The sequence below is a fragment of the Hyaena hyaena genome, unplaced genomic scaffold (assembly GCF_003009895.1).
Source record: "Hyaena hyaena isolate Hyena2069 unplaced genomic scaffold, ASM300989v1 scaffold_151, whole genome shotgun sequence".
Taxonomy (NCBI): domain Eukaryota; kingdom Metazoa; phylum Chordata; class Mammalia; order Carnivora; family Hyaenidae; genus Hyaena; species Hyaena hyaena.
This window is the reverse complement of record NW_024080783.1, coordinates 277,751-295,747: the sequence shown is the minus strand read 5'-3', so window position 1 is coordinate 295,747 and position 17,997 is coordinate 277,751. Positions and strand designations below refer to the sequence as shown.

Here is a 17,997-nt window from a genome sequence, read left to right as displayed (position 1 = left end):
ACAAATGTTCATAATGGCCTCAGAATGGTGAATCCTTTCCAGAAGGTTTTCAATTTACTTTGTCCAGTGTATCAGAGGAATCACCATCTTTGGCAGCTGTATCTTTACAAAATGTATTTCTTTTTTTTTTTTTTTGTAACATTTATTTATTTTTGGGAGACAGAGACAGAGCCTGAGCAGGGGAGGGGCAGCAGACAGAGAGGGAGACACAGAATTTGAATTAGGCTCCAGGCTCTGAGCTCTTAGCACAGAGCCCGATGCAGGGCTCAAACCCATGAATTGTGAGACCATGACCTAAGCTGAAGTTGGATGTCTAAGTGACTGAGCCACCCAGCACCCCATACTAAGACTTGAACGTCAAAATTGCTTCTTGATCCATGGGCTGCAAAATGGATATTATGTTAGCAGGCATGAAAACATAATCTCATTCAGTGTCCATCTCCATCAGAGCTCTTGGGGAACTGGGTGCCTTGTCAATGAGTAGTAATATTTTGAAAGTGATCTTTTTTCTGGCAGTAGGTCTTAACAATGGGCTTAAGATAGTCAGTAAACCACATTGTAAGCAGATGTGCTGTCATCCAACTTTTGTTGTTCCACTGACAGAGGGCAGGCAGAGTAGATTTAGCATAACTCGTAAGGGCCCTGCAGTTTGCAGAATGGTCAACGAACATTGACCTCAGCTTAAAGTCACCAGCCGCATTAGCCCTAACAAGAGAGCCAGCCTGTCCTTTAAAACTTTGAAGCCAGGCAATGACTTCTCCTCTCTAGCTATGAAAGTCCTAGATGGAATCTTCTTCTAATATAGAGCTGTTTCGTCTGCATTGAAAATCTGGTGGTTAGTGTAGTCACCTTCATTAATTATCTTACTGAGTTCTTCTGGTTAACATGCTGCAGCTTCTGTATCAGCACTTGCTGTTTCATCTTGCACTTTTCTGTGATAGAGATGGCTTCTTTCCTTAAACCTCATGAGCCAACCCCTACTAGCTTCATACTTTCCTTCTGCAGCTTCCTCACCTCTCTTAACCTTCGTAGAATTGAAAAGAGTTAGAGCCTTGTTCTAAGTTAGGCTTTGGCTTCAGAGAATGTGTTCTGGCCTGTTTGATCTTCCATCTAGACCACTAAAATGTTTTCCATCAACAATATGGCAGTTTTCACTTTCTTATCATTCATGTGTTCACTGGATTCAGTTTCCTTCAAGAACTTTTCCTTTTGAGGAGCTTGGGTGCCTCAGGTGGCTGGGTGTCTGACTCGATTTTGGCTCAGGTCACAATCCTAGGGTTATGGAATGGAGCCCCACATTGGGCTCTGCACTGGGCCTGGAGCCTGCTTGAGAGTCTCATTCTCTCTCTCTCTCTCTCTCTCTCTCTCTCTCTCTGTGTGTGTGTGTGTGTGCGCGCGCACTCGCGCGCCTCTGCCTCTGCCTCTCAAAATAAAATTAAAAAAATTTTTTTAATTAAAATAAAGAACTTTCCCTTTGCATTTATAACTTGGTTGACTGGCTCAAGAGGCCTAGTTTTTGGCTGTTTTACTAAGCTTAATAAAGACCTGCCTTTCTCATTAAGCTTAATCATTTCTACCTTTTGATTTCAAGTGAGAGACATGCACTTTTCATTCTTTTCACTTGAACACTTAGAGGCCATCGTAGGGTTATTCACTGACCTGACATCAAAATTGTTATCTCTGGAAATAGGGAGTCCTGAGCAGAAGGAGAGAGACGGGGAAGGAGCAATCCAAACACACACAATATTTATTAAGTTTGCTGTTTTAGATGGGCGTGGTTCTTGGCACCCCAAAACAATCACAGTAATAACATCAAAGATCACTGATCACAGATCACCATAACAACTATAATAATAATAGAAAAGTTTGAAATATTGCAAGAATCCTCAAAATATGACACAGAGACACCAAATGAGCAAACGCTATTGGGAAAATGGCTCCGACAGACTTGCTCAATGTGGGGCTGCCACAGACCTTCAATTTGTTCAAATCACAGTATCTTATGAAGTTCGATAAAGTGAAGCACAATAAAAACAAAATGAGGTATGCCTGTGTTACACAGTGAAATGTAACAGGATAAGAAGTGCTGTGAAGAAAATAAAGCAATATAAGGGGTGAGAAAATGATGGAAAGAGGATTCTATTTTAAAGAGAGTTTTTTTTTTTATTTTATTTTTTTATTTATTTCTAGGAGAGAGAGAGAGAGAGACAGCGTGAGCAGGGGAGGGTCAGAGAGAGAGGGAGTCACAGACTGAAACAGGCTCCAGGCTCTGAGCTGGCAGTCAGCACAGAGCCTGACGCGGGGCTCGAACCCACGAACCGCGAGATCATGACCTAAGCGAAAGTCGGACGCTTAACCGACTAAGCCACCCAGGCGCCCCTATTTTAAACAGAGTTTTTAAGCTTATTCATTTATTTTGAGAGGGAGAGCATGCACACTGAGTGGGGGAGTGGGGGAAGGGCAGAGAGACAGAGGGAGGGAGAGAGAGAATCCCAAGCAAGCTCTGTGCTCTCAGCACAGAGTTTGATGCGGGGCTCTACCTCATGAACCGTAAGATCATGACCTGAGCTGCAACCAAAAGTTGGATACTTAACCAACTGAGCCACCCAGGTGCCCATAATCAGATTTTTATGGAAAATTAGTGTGTCAGTGAAAATCTTTATGCACTGAAACTTTTTGATCTTATTTCCTAAGGATTAATTCTCAGAAACAGAGTTATTAGATCAAAGTTGGGACATTTTTAGTGCTCTTCTTATGTCATTGAATTGTTCTTTCCTGTGTTTAATCCAAAATGCAATCCCGCTTGGTCTTGCCTGTTTCCTCTGACCAGAACCACCTACCCTCCCCCCACCCCACCTCCCCACCCCCCACCCCTCATCCCTGGTCTCTTCCGCAGTAAACCCTGCTCTCCCAACCCTATCCTCAACTCGGTCACCAGTAATGAGCTGTCATCTGTGAGAGTGTCCAGCACGGAGCTGTCCAGAGTGTGAGAGTGTCCAGGAATAGAGCGAGTGCTCGTGTTTCTTGATTTCGTGAGATTTTGCTCATCCTTCAAGGCCCAGCCTAAATGCTCCCTTTTTAGGAAGCCCACTTGAATCACTGGACTGGTCCTTGCCTTCTCTTTAACCCAGATAGCACACTTTTACAGTTCACTAGACCAAACTTCATTCAGACTGCCTTTCTTAGAGCTTTTCAGTAACATTTCTCCTCTTCCCGAGTAAGCCACGCTGTCACTGAAAGCAAGTGCCAGCTCTTGAATGTTCACCCTCCCCACTATTCCGGCAAGCGTCTTAAATGTAATAAGCTGCAGCAGGTAATTTATTGACTAACCAGATGAATGAATATTTCCACTTAGTACTTTTTAATAGATCAAACCAAAGAGCGGAGGTAGTGTCAGGAAACAAAAAACAATTCCAAAACTGTTTTTCAGTTTTGAATATTTTAATAGAAAATATTACATAGCAGATATTTGAAAGTACTTCCTTCGGAAAGGAATCCTAATAATTCCTAACAATGCCTATCCTTATTTCTGCTGAGACTTTCCCGTTCTTGTTAACATGTGTGCTTTCTTTCCTTTTTTTTTTTTTTTAAACATAACCGCATTCATAATGTATACACCTAAATGATTTATTTTTCTTCCAAGAAGAGGAAGGATGTTAACAAGCCAGAGTGAGCAGAGGCAGAATGGGAAGGTGGCAGAGCTCGGAGCACAGTGCCTTCTCCCGCAGAGGTTGCCGTTAGTGATGTTGTGATGCTGGTAGAACGCAGCCCTGGGACCGAGGCGCCAGGGCACACTGGCCTCAGGCGCAGCAATTTAGAGTGTGCCAAACCCCGGGGGGACTGAAACTTAGGGGGATGCTTAATGAGCATTTTCTACAGAATGTTTTCCTAAAAACTAAAGTGTAACACCACGTCCTTCAGTGTTAGGCCTTCAAGAGAACGCAGGTGCTGCGCTTCGGCTCCTTGTGTTCTTGTAGCGCCTTTTAGCAAGCGCCCCACACTGAGGAGGCAGGGTTTTCCCGCTCTGGGCAAACATGCTCATTCAGATAATATGATTTCCTCGCTCACTGTGGCTTTTCGTAGAGCCACACTCACATTTTCCTGGTAATTGGACAAGCCAAAGCATGTACCAGTGCAAACCATTCAAGAATAAATTTGCCTTGGCCCTTGGCTCTTCTGGTAGAAGTGCTCTAGTAGTTTGGACATGGCCAGAATGTCCAGGGTGAGGGATTCTGCTCTGCTCAGAGATTTGTTCTCTGAGGGTTTTCACTGTTTGCTAAAAATCATTCCTAGGCACAGTCAATAAATGAGCTGAGCTGATCTTCGCTTTCCCAGGTATGTTCCTGCTCATTCCTCCCTTCCTTTCCCAAAGAAACGCCCTTGTGTCATCCACTCCAGTGTAGCCTCAGTCTTGCTGCTGGACTCCATGTTTTATTTATTATTATTATTTTTATTAATATCATCTAGTTGGCTTCATTCAACCATTCAGGAACCGAGCAGCATCCCATCTAACAAGGAAGGGCCTCTGGACTCCATGTTGTAGACTTGGAGTCACAGATTCACATGCTTACATATCATGGAATCAAGTGCAATGGCTGGATGAAGGACAGTGAGGATTAGAACACACGAGTGCCTATCTGAGGGCACAGCCATCACTCAGCTTTAGCCTATGGCTGGCTTTGAGAAGGTGGGACCCATGTGACTGATCTTCCAAATTTTCATAAGAGGCCAGAAACTTAGATTCTTATGAGTAGGTCGTTATTGTATGGTCTCAACAAATATGATCTGTGAGCCAGGTAATCATCTATAGATTTGATAGTTTCAATATCTAGACCTTTCCATCGTACTCACCCACACACATACTGTCAAAAGGTACGTCTTCAAAGTGCCCCCAGGTCAAAGGAATGCATGGCTATGGCAAAAATCCCAGCTGCTGTTCTTGGTGTATTTCTCTTCCTTCCCTGCCTTCCCTATCTTTCCTCACCACCTCCCCCATTTAATTCATCACCACATCCTTTTACTCCCTAAATAGATCTTGAATCTCTTCTTCATCCTTCAGGAAACAACCAACGGTTTAAGCTTCCAAAAAAATATTGAAATTAGGAAATTTCAGGACTCATAACCTGAGATGTTTGGATCAGACCTAGATTTCTTCCTCCCTTGACTCTCCCTTAATGTGGAGACATAGATCACATACTTAACCTGCCATGTTAATGACATCATTTTAACTAGGAGAATCTCATAGGTTCTACAAATTCTACAACTGACTCTTTCCTGAGTATAGGATAGCACAAGTGAGAAGATCATTATGATTATTTGGAAGACAGTATTAAGAAAATTATTTGAAGAAACTATTTTCTAGTTACTGGAGGATCTAATTTTTTTAAAAAAGAGTTTTTTAAGTGTTTATTTTTGAGAGAGAGAGAGAGAAAGAGTATGAGCAAGGGAGGGGCAAAGAGAGAGGGAGACACAGTATCTGAAGCAGGCTCCAGGCTCTGAGCTGTCAGCACAGACCCCGACGCAGGGCTCAAACCCATGAACTGTGAGATCATGACCTGAGCCAAAGTCGAGACTTAACCAACTGAGCCACCCAGGTGCCCCACTGGAGGATCTAACTTGAAGTCTGACAAATGCTAATTTTCAGGCTGGAATTCTTTAAAATCATAACAACAAAACCCAATATAAATAACATTTTTGCTATTTGAAATAAATTGTTAATAAATACTTGATCTTCTAAGTCTGTCGCCACCTTCCCAGTAAAAACAAAAACGGAAAAATTTCCTCCCCTACTCTTTCTCTTGTGAGCAAATCATGCCTTAATCAAGGCAGTTGCTTCAGGAGAAAAATCTAGAAATTCTTAATGTATTTTTTTCCTTACCTTCCTTTTCTGTCTTCTCCACCCACTGCCCCCATCCAATCCATCACCATGTCCTACTGCTTTTGCCTTTCAGATAGATCTTTAATCTTTTTATTTCCATGACTCTCACCCTATGCCAAGTTACCATCATCTTTCAGGTGGACCATTGTACTTGTTCCCTTAAATATCTACATTTCCTTTCATGCCCTCCTCCAACTATTCTCAGCAGTCAAAAGAATCTTTTTAAAACATAAAACCTACAGCCAGGGCGCCTTGGATGGCTCAGTCAGTTAGGTGTCCGACTCTTGATTTCGGCTCAGGTGATGATCTCACAGTTTGTTGGATCAAGCCCCACGTAGTGTTAATGGGAGGGAGCCTGCTTGGGATTCTCTCTCTCTCTCCCCCCCTCTTTCTCTACCCCTCTCCCTCTTGCTCTCAAAATAAATAAAAATGAAAACTTTTTTAAAAAACCCATAAAACTTAAAGCCTTTAATACTTTCCTATTGCACTTAAAATCCAAAAATTCTTAAGGGGTCCACTAAGCCTAGATAATCTGCTGCCTGCCCATCCTTCCATACTCAACTCACACATTCCCTGAGTTTTACTGCGTTCCAGTCTCCTCTACCCCTTTGGAATTTCCAGGCTTGTTTCTGTTTCAAGACTACTCTCTTTGCTCACTCCTCTTCCCCTCTACTCTTTGTCTGACTAACTCCTACATATTTTCCAGGTCTCAGATTAAATGTCACTCCTTCAAGGAAACTTCCCCTGACTCCATAATCTATGTTAGATTTCCTTCTTACATGCTTTCATTATCCCTTATACTTTTCCTTCATGACCCTTGATATGGTCACCATAATTTGGAATTATGTCCATGAGGAACATGTCTAATGGCTTTCTTCCTCCTAACTTTCTAGTCTCTTCCTGAACCCAATCTCCTTTAAGCTTTCTGGTAGACCTTACCTGCTTTGTTCCAACTGGATCTTCATTGAGTACCTGTAACACATTAGATCCTTGTCACATAAATTAAAGCATAAAGATAAGTGTGCTTCACATTCTTGTATTTTTAATGATCCTACATCTTAACACGTGTTGGATCGTGCTTTGGAGGATGCCAAGAGTGTAATTGCAATATTGGTGTGATAAATCAGACCCTAAGAATGTTTAAAAATAGAAATCTAATCTTTTTGTATAATCGCGATCAATATAGCCCTCCTTGGTTATGGCTGATTATAACTGTAATTCTCTTTTGCTTCTTGTCATAGACGAAAAAGGCGTAACTTCAGTAAACAGGCCACCGAAATCTTGAATGAATATTTTTACTCACACCTCAGTAACCCCTACCCCAGTGAAGAAGCCAAAGAGGAGCTGGCCAAGAAATGCAGCATCACAGTGTCACAGGTGAGAGGGCCACAGGTCTATCTTGTTTCCCTATTGATCTAGGAACCCTATTCTTTCTTCACGGTATCACCGAATTTCAGATCCATGTGTTCCAGCACGAAAGAAGGTAAAAAGTAAATATAGATATGTCCACATTTTTATGCAAGCTTTTAAAGATTAGGTAATTTTTTTTTAATGTAGGTGGTGAAGAATCAAGATAATCAGCCACCCCCCAGTGTAAATCTTCTATAGAGAGGACATAAACATGCCATGGGGAGAGACACGGTTTATACTTAAGTGACTCTTCAGTAAATGGCATGCAGTCCTGCTTTCCCTGATTTAGATGACTGACCTAAGCTTCTACCAGTGAGAAACCAATTTATTTGTTGCCGAAAGGAAATTTAATATAACTCTTTGGTGAAAGCTTTGAGGAATTCACTAAGTCTTTTCTTGGTAACCATGCTATGATATTTGGTTTCCAAGGATTTCTTTGCTTCCTTGTTATTCATTAAACAGAAGAATTGAGTTTATACCCGTCACTGTTTTGTTTTGTTTTGTTTTTAATGTTTATTTGTAATAAATTGTGGCCCCGAAATTAGCTGTCACCATTTAACAAAAATACGTTTTAGTTTGAGGCAGATAGACTGGTATTTGATTGAGGATTGGAGACAAATAAATAAACTGTACCTCCTTAAACAAATAAATATATTTTACTGGCATTAGCTCTAAAATATAATTTTATTTTAACACCCATACTGTTGTTTATAGACAGACAACAGAACAGCATTTCTTTATAGCACGCAAATGTGGTAATTACCAACCAGCTGTTGCAATGGAACTTAAGGAAAAGCTGACCCTTGGCAGAAATTTTGATGTTCCCTATTGATCATAGGACACAAGCATTTTAAGGTAGTTTCTAAATTAATATTCCTGCTGTACATCTGAAGTCCAAGATATTAGAAATCCCCTTCAGATTCCAGTAAAAGCTTTATATCAGTATTCTAAGTCATTGTTATTTAAGGGATTAGAGACTGGGCTTGAGATGATTTCCAGCTTCTGTTTTGGCATTGCTTTTCACAGAACCTCTAGAACAATCTTAGATTCATAATTAAGCTATCACTTAAGAGTTATCGTCCTTCTCTTATGGAATAGTGGTTTATCCTGATTCCTCTTGCTCAGTCTGAAATGGCATATAATTTATTTGAGTTGCTAACTTACGAGGACATCTCTAAAATGTTCCTATCTGGGTTATGTAGTACTCACTGCCTCTTGAACTAAGGAACAGTAAAATATGCTGGGTCAGATAGGGAAGATGAAATTAAGTGGGTGTTTTTCTGGTGTGTGCATTTCCCCTGAACATTAGTGAGAGGATCAGACTCATGCTAAACGCCAGTGGATAATTCCAAGTCTGGTCTTCCGGCTCTCACAGCAGCTCTCTGACTTTAGAATGCAGACGTTCGCAGGTGTAATTTCAGTTAAGATGTTTTCATGCTTCTGCTTCCTTTTTCTTGTTTACCTCTATACCATAGTTACCATTGGAGAATAACACAGATTATATACATTTTTTGAAAGCCGATACAATCCTGGCTTTTCATTAGTGTAATGCTAGCATTTTCTGTGTGATGTAGGACTTGCTTAACAACACACTGTGTAATAAGTGAGAGAAAAGTTTCTCCTTCTGACTCTGCTCCAAACTATAGAGGTTTTGGTCTACTTCTAAAATAGGCTAGGAACGCATTACTAATTTTTTTAACTTCTACTATATTCATTTCACTTGTTTTCTGATAGAAGAACAGCTAGGTTTTGAAAATTTTTTAGTAATTGCTTGAGACATGGAAATAACAGACTTAAGATGAGCCTGTCTACAAAGCAGACTGGCTGACCTTTTTCTCCCAGTTCAGCCTTTCAAATGCAGAACTTCAGGGATCAGTGTAGGCATTAAATTGTGACAATTTCTCCCCCTCTTTACCTTTTTCCTACCTAAAGAAGTTAATTTCCCCTCAACAAGTCCCCACCTACACATCTCTGAAGTAGGAACAATGATATTATCATTTTAAGTATTAGGTGTCAGTTGCTAGCCTTATGAGTGCCCCGTTTCAGTTGTTTAGAAACGAAAGCAGAGAATGTGCCAGACCTGACAGGTTAACCACTTTCTTAAGAGAACAAACATTGTTTAAAATATACATCATACTAAAATACAATTAAATTTAGAATCCAGAAATTGTTCACATACAAAACTAACTTAAAAAAATTGAAACCCACTGAAAACAGGCAACTATAACAACACTATTTCTGCCAGACTTTCATAAAGTATAGGAAACTGATTAATTCTGGATTGCTTAAAATACTGCTTAATATATGAAACTGATTTATTATGGATTGCTTTAAGTACTGCTTAAAATAATAATAATTAAGAATAAGGAACTTTCAAAAGAAAATGTAAGGAAATATCTTTAGGACTTTGAGGATAGGAAAAAAATTCTTAAAAAGGACATAAAATGTGTAAGCAACAAAGGAAAAGATTGACAAGTTTTGTAGTAAAATCTTTATCAAAGACTGTGAAACATCAACATGATACAGCCATTTTAGTAAAGACTGGATCAGGCAGGAATCATCAATAGATATTAAATCTGAGGGGGAAATTTTGATGATGAAAATGGTCTTAAAGTGTCTCTCCATAGGCCCTGTATTAGTTGTAAGGGTTTTTTAAAAATAGCAATTACAGAGTGGAGACATGGAACAAAACCCTGATCAGGTGATTAGAATCAACCTCACCAAAGAGGGACAGTGGACAATGTATGTAGTACTTCATCCAAGAATGTAACCTGAATCTAATCACTAGAAAACATCAGACAAACAAAATGAAGAGTGTTCTGTTAGGGAAAAAAGGGGGTGGGAGGAGTATTCTTTAAAAATGTCAAAGAAAGGCCTGGAAATGTTTCACACTGAGAGAGGATAGAGACATGACAGGGAGCTGCAACACCTGACCCTAGACTGGATCTTATACTGAGGGGAGGAAATGCCAAAAGAATGTTGCTGGGTTAAATTTAATAAAGTAAATTACAAACTGTGATTGTTCTGTGGTTATATAACAGAGTATCTCTAGCCTTAATGCACACTGACTTACATAGGGAGAAAGAGCCATGAGATATAATTTACCCTCATATGGTTCAGAAGAAAAAATGTGTCTGTCTGTATGTTTATATATGTATGTATATAAACACACACACATAAACATGTATAAACACAGGGAGTGCACATGTGTGAGTGCACACAAATGATAAAACAAATGGGGCAAAATGTTTAATAGCAGGTGAATATGATTAAAAGGCATACACAGATGTTCTTTATGCCATTTTTTATTTTTACAACCTTTTCTGCAAGCTTGAAATTATTTCAAATAAAACGTTTTTTTTAAATGTGAAGGCAGGAGCGCCTGGATGGTTCAGTTGGTTAAGTGTCCATCTTCAGCTCAGGTCATGATCTCACGGTTCATGGGTTCAAGCCCCGCATCGGGCTCTGTACTGACACCTCAGAGCCTGAGCCTGCTTCAGATTCTGTGTCTCCCTCTCTCTCTGCCGCTCCCCTGCTTGCTCTCTCTCTCTCTCAAAAATAAATAAATGCTTAAAATAACAATGAAATAAAACAAAGAAAGAAAATGTGAAGACAGCCCACAGACTGCAAGAAGGTATTTGTAAGTATATAAGTCAGATTAAAATCCAGAATACATAAGGGATTCCTATAAATTAGTAAGACACAAAGAACATATTTGAAACATAGATAAAAACAAGGACTTCATAGAAGGATTATAAATAGTCAATTACATGAGAAGATCCTTATTAGTAATCAGGAAAATGTGATTCAAAATCTGCAGTGAAATAACATTTTACATTTCCTGGATTCGGGGCAAAAAAAATGCTAAATTTGACCATACCAAGTCTTTACATTGTTGACAAAAATATACAATAGCAGAAACACTTAAATATTCTTGGTAGAAATGTAAATTGGTATAGCTACTTTGAAAAACTTATGGCATTATCTTATAAATTTGAATATACATATACCATTCACTCCTTAATTTTACCTCTAAGTGAAATTGTTCTAGAAAACTTCTTTTGTATGTATATCAGGAGACATATGTAAGAGCATTTGTAATAACATTGTTTGAAATGGCAAAAAAAAAAAAAACAAAAAACCGAAATAAGACAATTGTCTATTGAGTGGGGAAATGGATAAATCTATTGTGGTATAATCCCACAACAAATTACTATATAGCTGTGAAAAAGAATTATATACAATGACATATATCAAATGTGAGTGGATCTTAGAAACATAATAATAAGTGAAAAAGGAAAACTGGAGCATATATATATAAAGTTCAAAACAAAGCAAACAGCATATTGTTTAGAGAACACATATATATGATTAAATACAAAGAAAGTAAAGAGAATGATAAAAAAAAAAAGACAAACAAGAAGAAAAAAATACGCCTCAGTTAAGTGGAATAGGATTAGGAAAGAATATTCCAAGTTTTAGTGATATTGTTAGTAGTATGTTTATTTAAGTTGAGTGGGAGATTTACAGAAACTAATTTTTATGCTTTAATTTTTTTTTAAATGTTTTTTTTTGAAGTATGATTAGCAAACAAAAAATCTATACACATTTAATGTGTACATCTTGGAATCTAAAAAACAAAACAAATGAACAAACAGAAAACGAGAAACAACTTCTAAGCACAAAGAACAAATTGATAGTTGCCAGAAAGAAGGAAGATATTGGGGCGCCTGGGTGGCTTAGTCGGTTAAGCGTCCGACTTCCACTTAGGTCATGATCTCGTGGTTCGTGGGTTCGAGCCCCGCGTCGGGCACTGTGCTGACTGCCGGCTCAGAGCCTGGAGCCTGTTTCAGTCTGTGACTCCCTCTCTCTCTGACCCTCCCCTGCTTGCGCTGTCTCTCTCTCCTAGAAGTAAATAAAACATAAAAAAAAAAAAAAAAAAAAGAAGTGAAGCGTNNCAGAAAGAAGGAAGATATATATGGGGCTGGGCAAAATAGATGAAAAGGATTAAAAGTAATAAAATAAGAAGTCACAGAGGTGAAAAGTTCAGCAAAAAGAAGAGAGTCAATAATTTTGTAATAATGTAGGGTGGTGAGCATTAAGTAATGTATAGAATTGTCATATCATTGTATTACGTAGTTGAAACTAATATAAAGTTATATGATAAAAATTTTAAATAGTAATAATTTTATGGTTTATAAACTTATGTATGTAAGTCAAGGAAGTTTTATGTGAATTATTAAATCCAAGTAACAGAATTTTTAAAAGTATTTCCATTCATTTGCTAACAAAAAATCTATTGGAATACCTGTTATGTACTAGATACTATAGTAGGGATGGAAGAGACATCTGTGAACTTAACAGGCAAAACCCCTGCCCTTCCTGACAGAAGTATGTACATATATTCACCAAAGATATGAAAAAGAATATCTTGGGGTGCCTGGGTGGCTTAGTCGGTTAAGCATCCGACTTTCGCTTAGGTCATGATCTCGCGGTTCGTGGGTTCGAGCCCCACGTCGGGCTGTGTGCTGACTGCCAGCTCAGAGCCGGGAGCCTGTTTCAGTCTGTGACTCCCTCTCTCTCTGACCCTCCCCTGCTCACGCTGTCTCGCTCTCTCTCTCTCTCTAGAAATAAATTTAAAAAATTAAAAAAAAAAGAAAAGAAAAATAATATCCTTAGCAACAGTATTCCCAATAGCCAAACTAGAAACAATGGAAAGGTCCATCAATAGGAAAATGGGTAAATAAAAGTCGTATACTTCTGTATATTTAGAATATTCTATAGCAGTAAGAACGTATGAACTTGACTATGTATAACTACATAATGCTAAGTGAAAGAAGTCAGACACTTGATATATGATCCCATTTATTAAAAAGTTCAAAAACGGGTGGCTGGGTGGCTCAGTCAGTTAAGCGTCCAACTTCAGCTTAGGTCATGATCTCATAGTCCATAAGTTCGAGCCCCACGTCAGGCTCTGTGCCGACGGCTCAGAGCCTAGAGCCTGCTTCAAATTCTCTGTCTTCCTCTCTCTCTGCCCCTCCCCTCTTTGCACTCTGTCTCTCCCAAAAATAAAATAAAAACATAAAAAGTTCAAAAATGGGGGCTCCAGACTGGCTGAGTTGGTGGAACATGTAACTCTTGATCTCAGGGTCATGAGTTCAAGCCTCACATTGGGCGTGGAGCCTACTTTTAAAAAAGTTCAAATACAAAATTGATCTTAGTGTTAAGTCAGGATAGAGTCACCTGGGTGGCTCAGTTGGTTGAGCATCCAACTCTTGATTTCAGCTCAGGTCATGATCTCAGGGTCATGGAATCGAGCTCCGTGTCAGGCTTCACACTAAGCATGGACATCGAGCCTGCTTGGGACTCTTTCCTGTCCCTCTTCCCGGCTCATACTCTCTCTCTAAAAAAAATAAAAAATAAAGTCAGGATAAAAGTGGTTACTTTTAGGAGAATAGCTATTGGAAAGGGGATGTTTCTTGATCTAAACAATGCTTTCATGGGTGTCTTCAGTTTTTGAAAATTCATCAAGCTCTCTACTTATGATGTGTGTCCCCTTTTTGGCATATATATATTTCACTCAACTAAAAAGTTTACTTTAACAACAGCAAACCTGCCTTCATCAAACTTACATTTTCCTGGGAGAATACAAACAGATAAAATAAGTGAATAAGATGATAAATAAGAATACAGTGATAGGTGATATGAAGAAAAATGAAGGAGGGAAGGAGAACAGGGAGTGCAGTGTGCAATTTTTAATAGGGTGGTAAAGAAAGCCCCTCCTGAGAGAATATCTTTTGGTAAAGATTAAAGGAGAGAGTAAATAAGCCATGTGGCTAATAGGCAAAGAACATTCCAGGCAGAGGGAACAGTAGATGTAAAGGGCCTGAGGGAAAAGTTGCCTGAGCAAGCGGAAGGAGTTGTAGGAGACCAGTCAGAGAGAATGTGAGATCCAAAGGGTGCAGGGGCCTTAGATACCATGGTAATGGAGGGCTTTTCCTCTGAACAAAGTGGAAAGCTGGGGAGTGATGTAATCTGACTTGAGCTTTAACAGGATCACCATGGTAGCTGTAGTGACGATAGAGTGAAGGAAGCAAGGACAAGCAGTCGCCAGTTAGGGTGTCATTGCAATAATCCACGCAGAAGATGATGGTGGCTTGGACCAGGATGCTTATAGTAGAGGTGATGAAAAGTGGCTGGATTCCAGGTCATTGTGAAGGTGCAGCCAAGAGGCTTTAGTGATAGATGAAAATGTAAGATGTAAGAGAAAGAGTCAAGGAGGACTCAAACATTTTTGGCTTGAGCAGCAGAAAGATAATAGTTTTCCTTAAGTGTGATGGGGAAGGTTTTGGGAGGAGCAGGTTTTTTGGTGGGAGGGCAGATCAGAAATTTAGTTTTGGACATATGAAGTTAATATATATTATGCTTTTTAAGTTCACTATATATTATAATGTATAAATAGGCACTGGTAAGTGAAACATTTAGTTTATGTTAGTCTAACAAAAATTTCTGGTCATATAGCATAAATATAAATGTCCTTGACATAGGAATTGCAGGTTGAGCTCAGAATTTGAAATCTGATGTCTTTTTTTTTTTAAGTTTATTTATTTATTGTGAGGGAAAGAGAGAGAGAACAGGAGAGGAGCACAGAGAGGGTGAGAGAGAGAGAGAGAGAGTGAGAGAGAGAGAGAGAGAGAGAGAGAGAGAGAATCCCAGGCAGACTCTGCTCTGTCAGCAGAGAGTCATTGTGGGGCTAAAACCCACAAACTGTGAGATCATGACCTGAGCCAAAACCAAGAGTCTGACACTTAACTGACTGAGCTACCCAGGCACCCTTCTCTGATTTCTTAAGGCTTGGTTTGATTAAGTAAGCTGGAATTCCCCACCCCCTCCTTTTTATTTTACATAACACCCTGAAAATTCACAAAAGAAGAAATGATTTCATATGTCATAAGCATTGAGAATCGTACTTAAATAGTCACATATTCTTAATTAGTGAAGCAGATATTAATATGCTGTTACTTTTTGAAATACAGCTAACTTGCATTGATTATTCAAATTAGGAAGTCACAAAAACTCCATTGTTCTCCTGATTCCAATTTTGAGTTTAAATAACTCTGGCCCTCCCTTCTCTGCTAGGTGTTTTTAGAATGAAAAATGTTCACTTATTCTTCATTGCTACTGTAATTGAAATGTACTGTAAAGAAAGGATTGATTTTTTTTTAAACATAGGAGTACCTGAAATAGTAGAGAGGTTAATTGGCAACATTAAGATTCATTCATTCATTCATTCAATTAACGTATTTTAGAGCTTTTAAAGTGGTGCACAAGACCCACTTTTACAACAGTCTAGTGTGGAAAAAATTATTATCTAACCCTTACAGATGAGGAGATTGATGTTCAGAGAGGTTAAGTGATTTGAAAAGAGTCACAAGACTTTATGAGTGGGAGAGCTGGAGGTTCTTACACAGAGGTTCTTAATAAAAAGCAAGAAACTGGATTTTTATATTTTTTTTCCTGCAAGAGGCAGTGTGATTCCTCTACCTCTGGGGCCACAGCTGCAGAATCCCGGTTTGTGAGGCACAGGCCTGGGCTTCTGTCGCTCAGGCTGCATCATTTCCCCCTAAGCTCCTTTAGACATTCCAGGCTAGTTAGTAGCCTGAGGTCTCCTTACTCATTAAACGACTTATTCCAAAGCAGTGAATATTCAGTAAGCTAATTAAAATTTGTAAGTAAGATTTCCTTATTAAAAAAATCTATTAAAATAAGAAGAAGCCCGTTAAAATAATAATTAGAGCAGGAAAAAAAAAAGGACTATCAAATGACAGTATCTTTTCCAGCTATCTATAAAGGCCTGTTCAGTTGCTGTGGCAAGTAGACAGAAGGCAGGAGTGGATTTCTACTTTAAGGATGCAGTTGGCAGACTAGAGACAAGGTGAAGGAAAGAGGCAGCTATTTTTTTTTTTAATATTTTTATTTATTTCTAGGAGAGAGACAGCATGAGCAGGGGAGGGTCAGAGAGAGAGGGAGTCACAGACTGAAACAGGCTCCAGGCTCTGAGCTGGCAGTCAGCACAGAGCCCGACGTGGGGCTCGAACCCACGAACCGCGAGATCATGACCTAAGCGAAAGTCGGATGCTTAACCGACTAAGCCACCCAGGCGCCCCAAGAGGCAGCTATTTTGTTAAGATTGTTCTTTCACTCATTCTTAAAAGGCTACAGACCCTCTGTTCTATAAAGGCTCTGCTTGTGTGGCCTAGTGGAGAGAGACGTCATTAAATAGTATGCAAAGAACAAAGGAGCAGGTTGTAAAGAGATGAGAGCTTTGAGGATGCTGGAATACTGAGTACAGATAAGGCCTCTATCTGCAAGATTTAAAGGAAATGGAAGCCTCTGATTTGTTGTTGTTTTCTTCCCTACTAACAATCAGTACCGTGATTAGCGTGGTACCTAAAGTTTGCTTCAGTGATGTCAGGTATATTTCTTTTAAACTGACTTATTTTGAGGAAATCTCTTACTACAAGCTTGATTATAATGCCCAAACTAAGGATAGAGCGACTATTTCCAGCTTAGATGTAGTGGATTTTCAGTTTTCCTACACCTAGAAAAAGCCATATTTCAGGATCCAGTTTTTGTCCCCTTCACCTTCTTTTGCCCATTTCTTCCCTCTAAGTATTCCCAGCAGTCTCTCCTCATGCCTGTCCCTCACCACTCCGTCTCACCTTTCCATTGCCTTGCTTCTCTGAGGCATGTCAGACCAATAGGCCAATATATCAGTCAGGGTCCCAGCAGAAAACAGATGGCATACTCAAATTAGAGTAATTTGAAGAGAGTTGAAAAGTATTCACAGAAGTGTGGGCAGAGTATAGGGAAACCACAAAAGGTAATGCTAGTAATGGTTTGTTCTGTTACTACCCCTCGCCCTGAAGAGATGAAAGAAGGATTATCACAACGCACCAGACACATAGAAGCTGTATTTGGAAAGATAGATAGTACCTGAAACCTTAAGTAAAGCCATTTTTACATTGAAGGAGTCAGGGCAATGATTGCTCTGATGTTTTTCCTCCCTTTTCTCATCTCCTGCCAGTGACTCCCTTTGGCCAGAAACCAGGATATATAGGTCAGCCTCTTGGGGCTCAGAACAGTGCAGAGGGTACAGAGGGAGGAGTCAACAGAAGATCCACAGTGTGGCCCACAGTACAAAGGTACCAGGTCAGAACAGGCTCCAGGTTCAGGCTGCTGGCTTCTCACTTATGTTGACTCTGATATTCCCACCCAGGAGATCTGGCATTCTTTGTCCTTCCTTTGTCCTTGTGTTTTGGCTTCCCTTCTCCTTTCCTGACTCCTCTCAGCCATGTAGAAAGCATATTACTTTTCTAAAATGAATATGGATATTGAGAGTAGAAACTACAAACAATGTAAATAAGTTAATTTGATCCAGCTACAAGGATTTTTCTGGATTTTCTAGCTATTTTCCAAATGCACTCAACAGGTCCTGAGTGCCTACTGTGGGCATCGTGCTTGGCACAGTGGCAAACAAAGGTGAATTAGAGGTCTTCTCCCTCAGAAATGTCAGATTTCTTGGGGGAGACAGACAAACATGTTAAGGCCAGGATACAAAAGTTACCTGGGGGAGTGCACAGGGGCATATGGGTGCCATTTTGGAATATGGTAGAAGGACAGGTTTACTTTCTACTGAGAGGATTAGC

General features: G+C 39.6%; 1 protein-coding gene across 2 annotated transcripts in view; it reads left to right on the top strand.

Moving 5' to 3' along the window:
• PBX3 (PBX homeobox 3) overlaps window positions 1-17,997 on the top strand; it is a 217,829-nt gene that overhangs the window by 176,665 nt on the left and 23,167 nt on the right. For both annotated transcript variants that reach the window (XM_039238983.1, XM_039238984.1), the window contains exon 5: window positions 7,120-7,255. In XM_039238983.1, coding sequence (XP_039094914.1) covers window positions 7,120-7,255 — 136 coding nt within the window. The remainder of the gene's footprint in view (window positions 1-7,119; window positions 7,256-17,997) is intronic.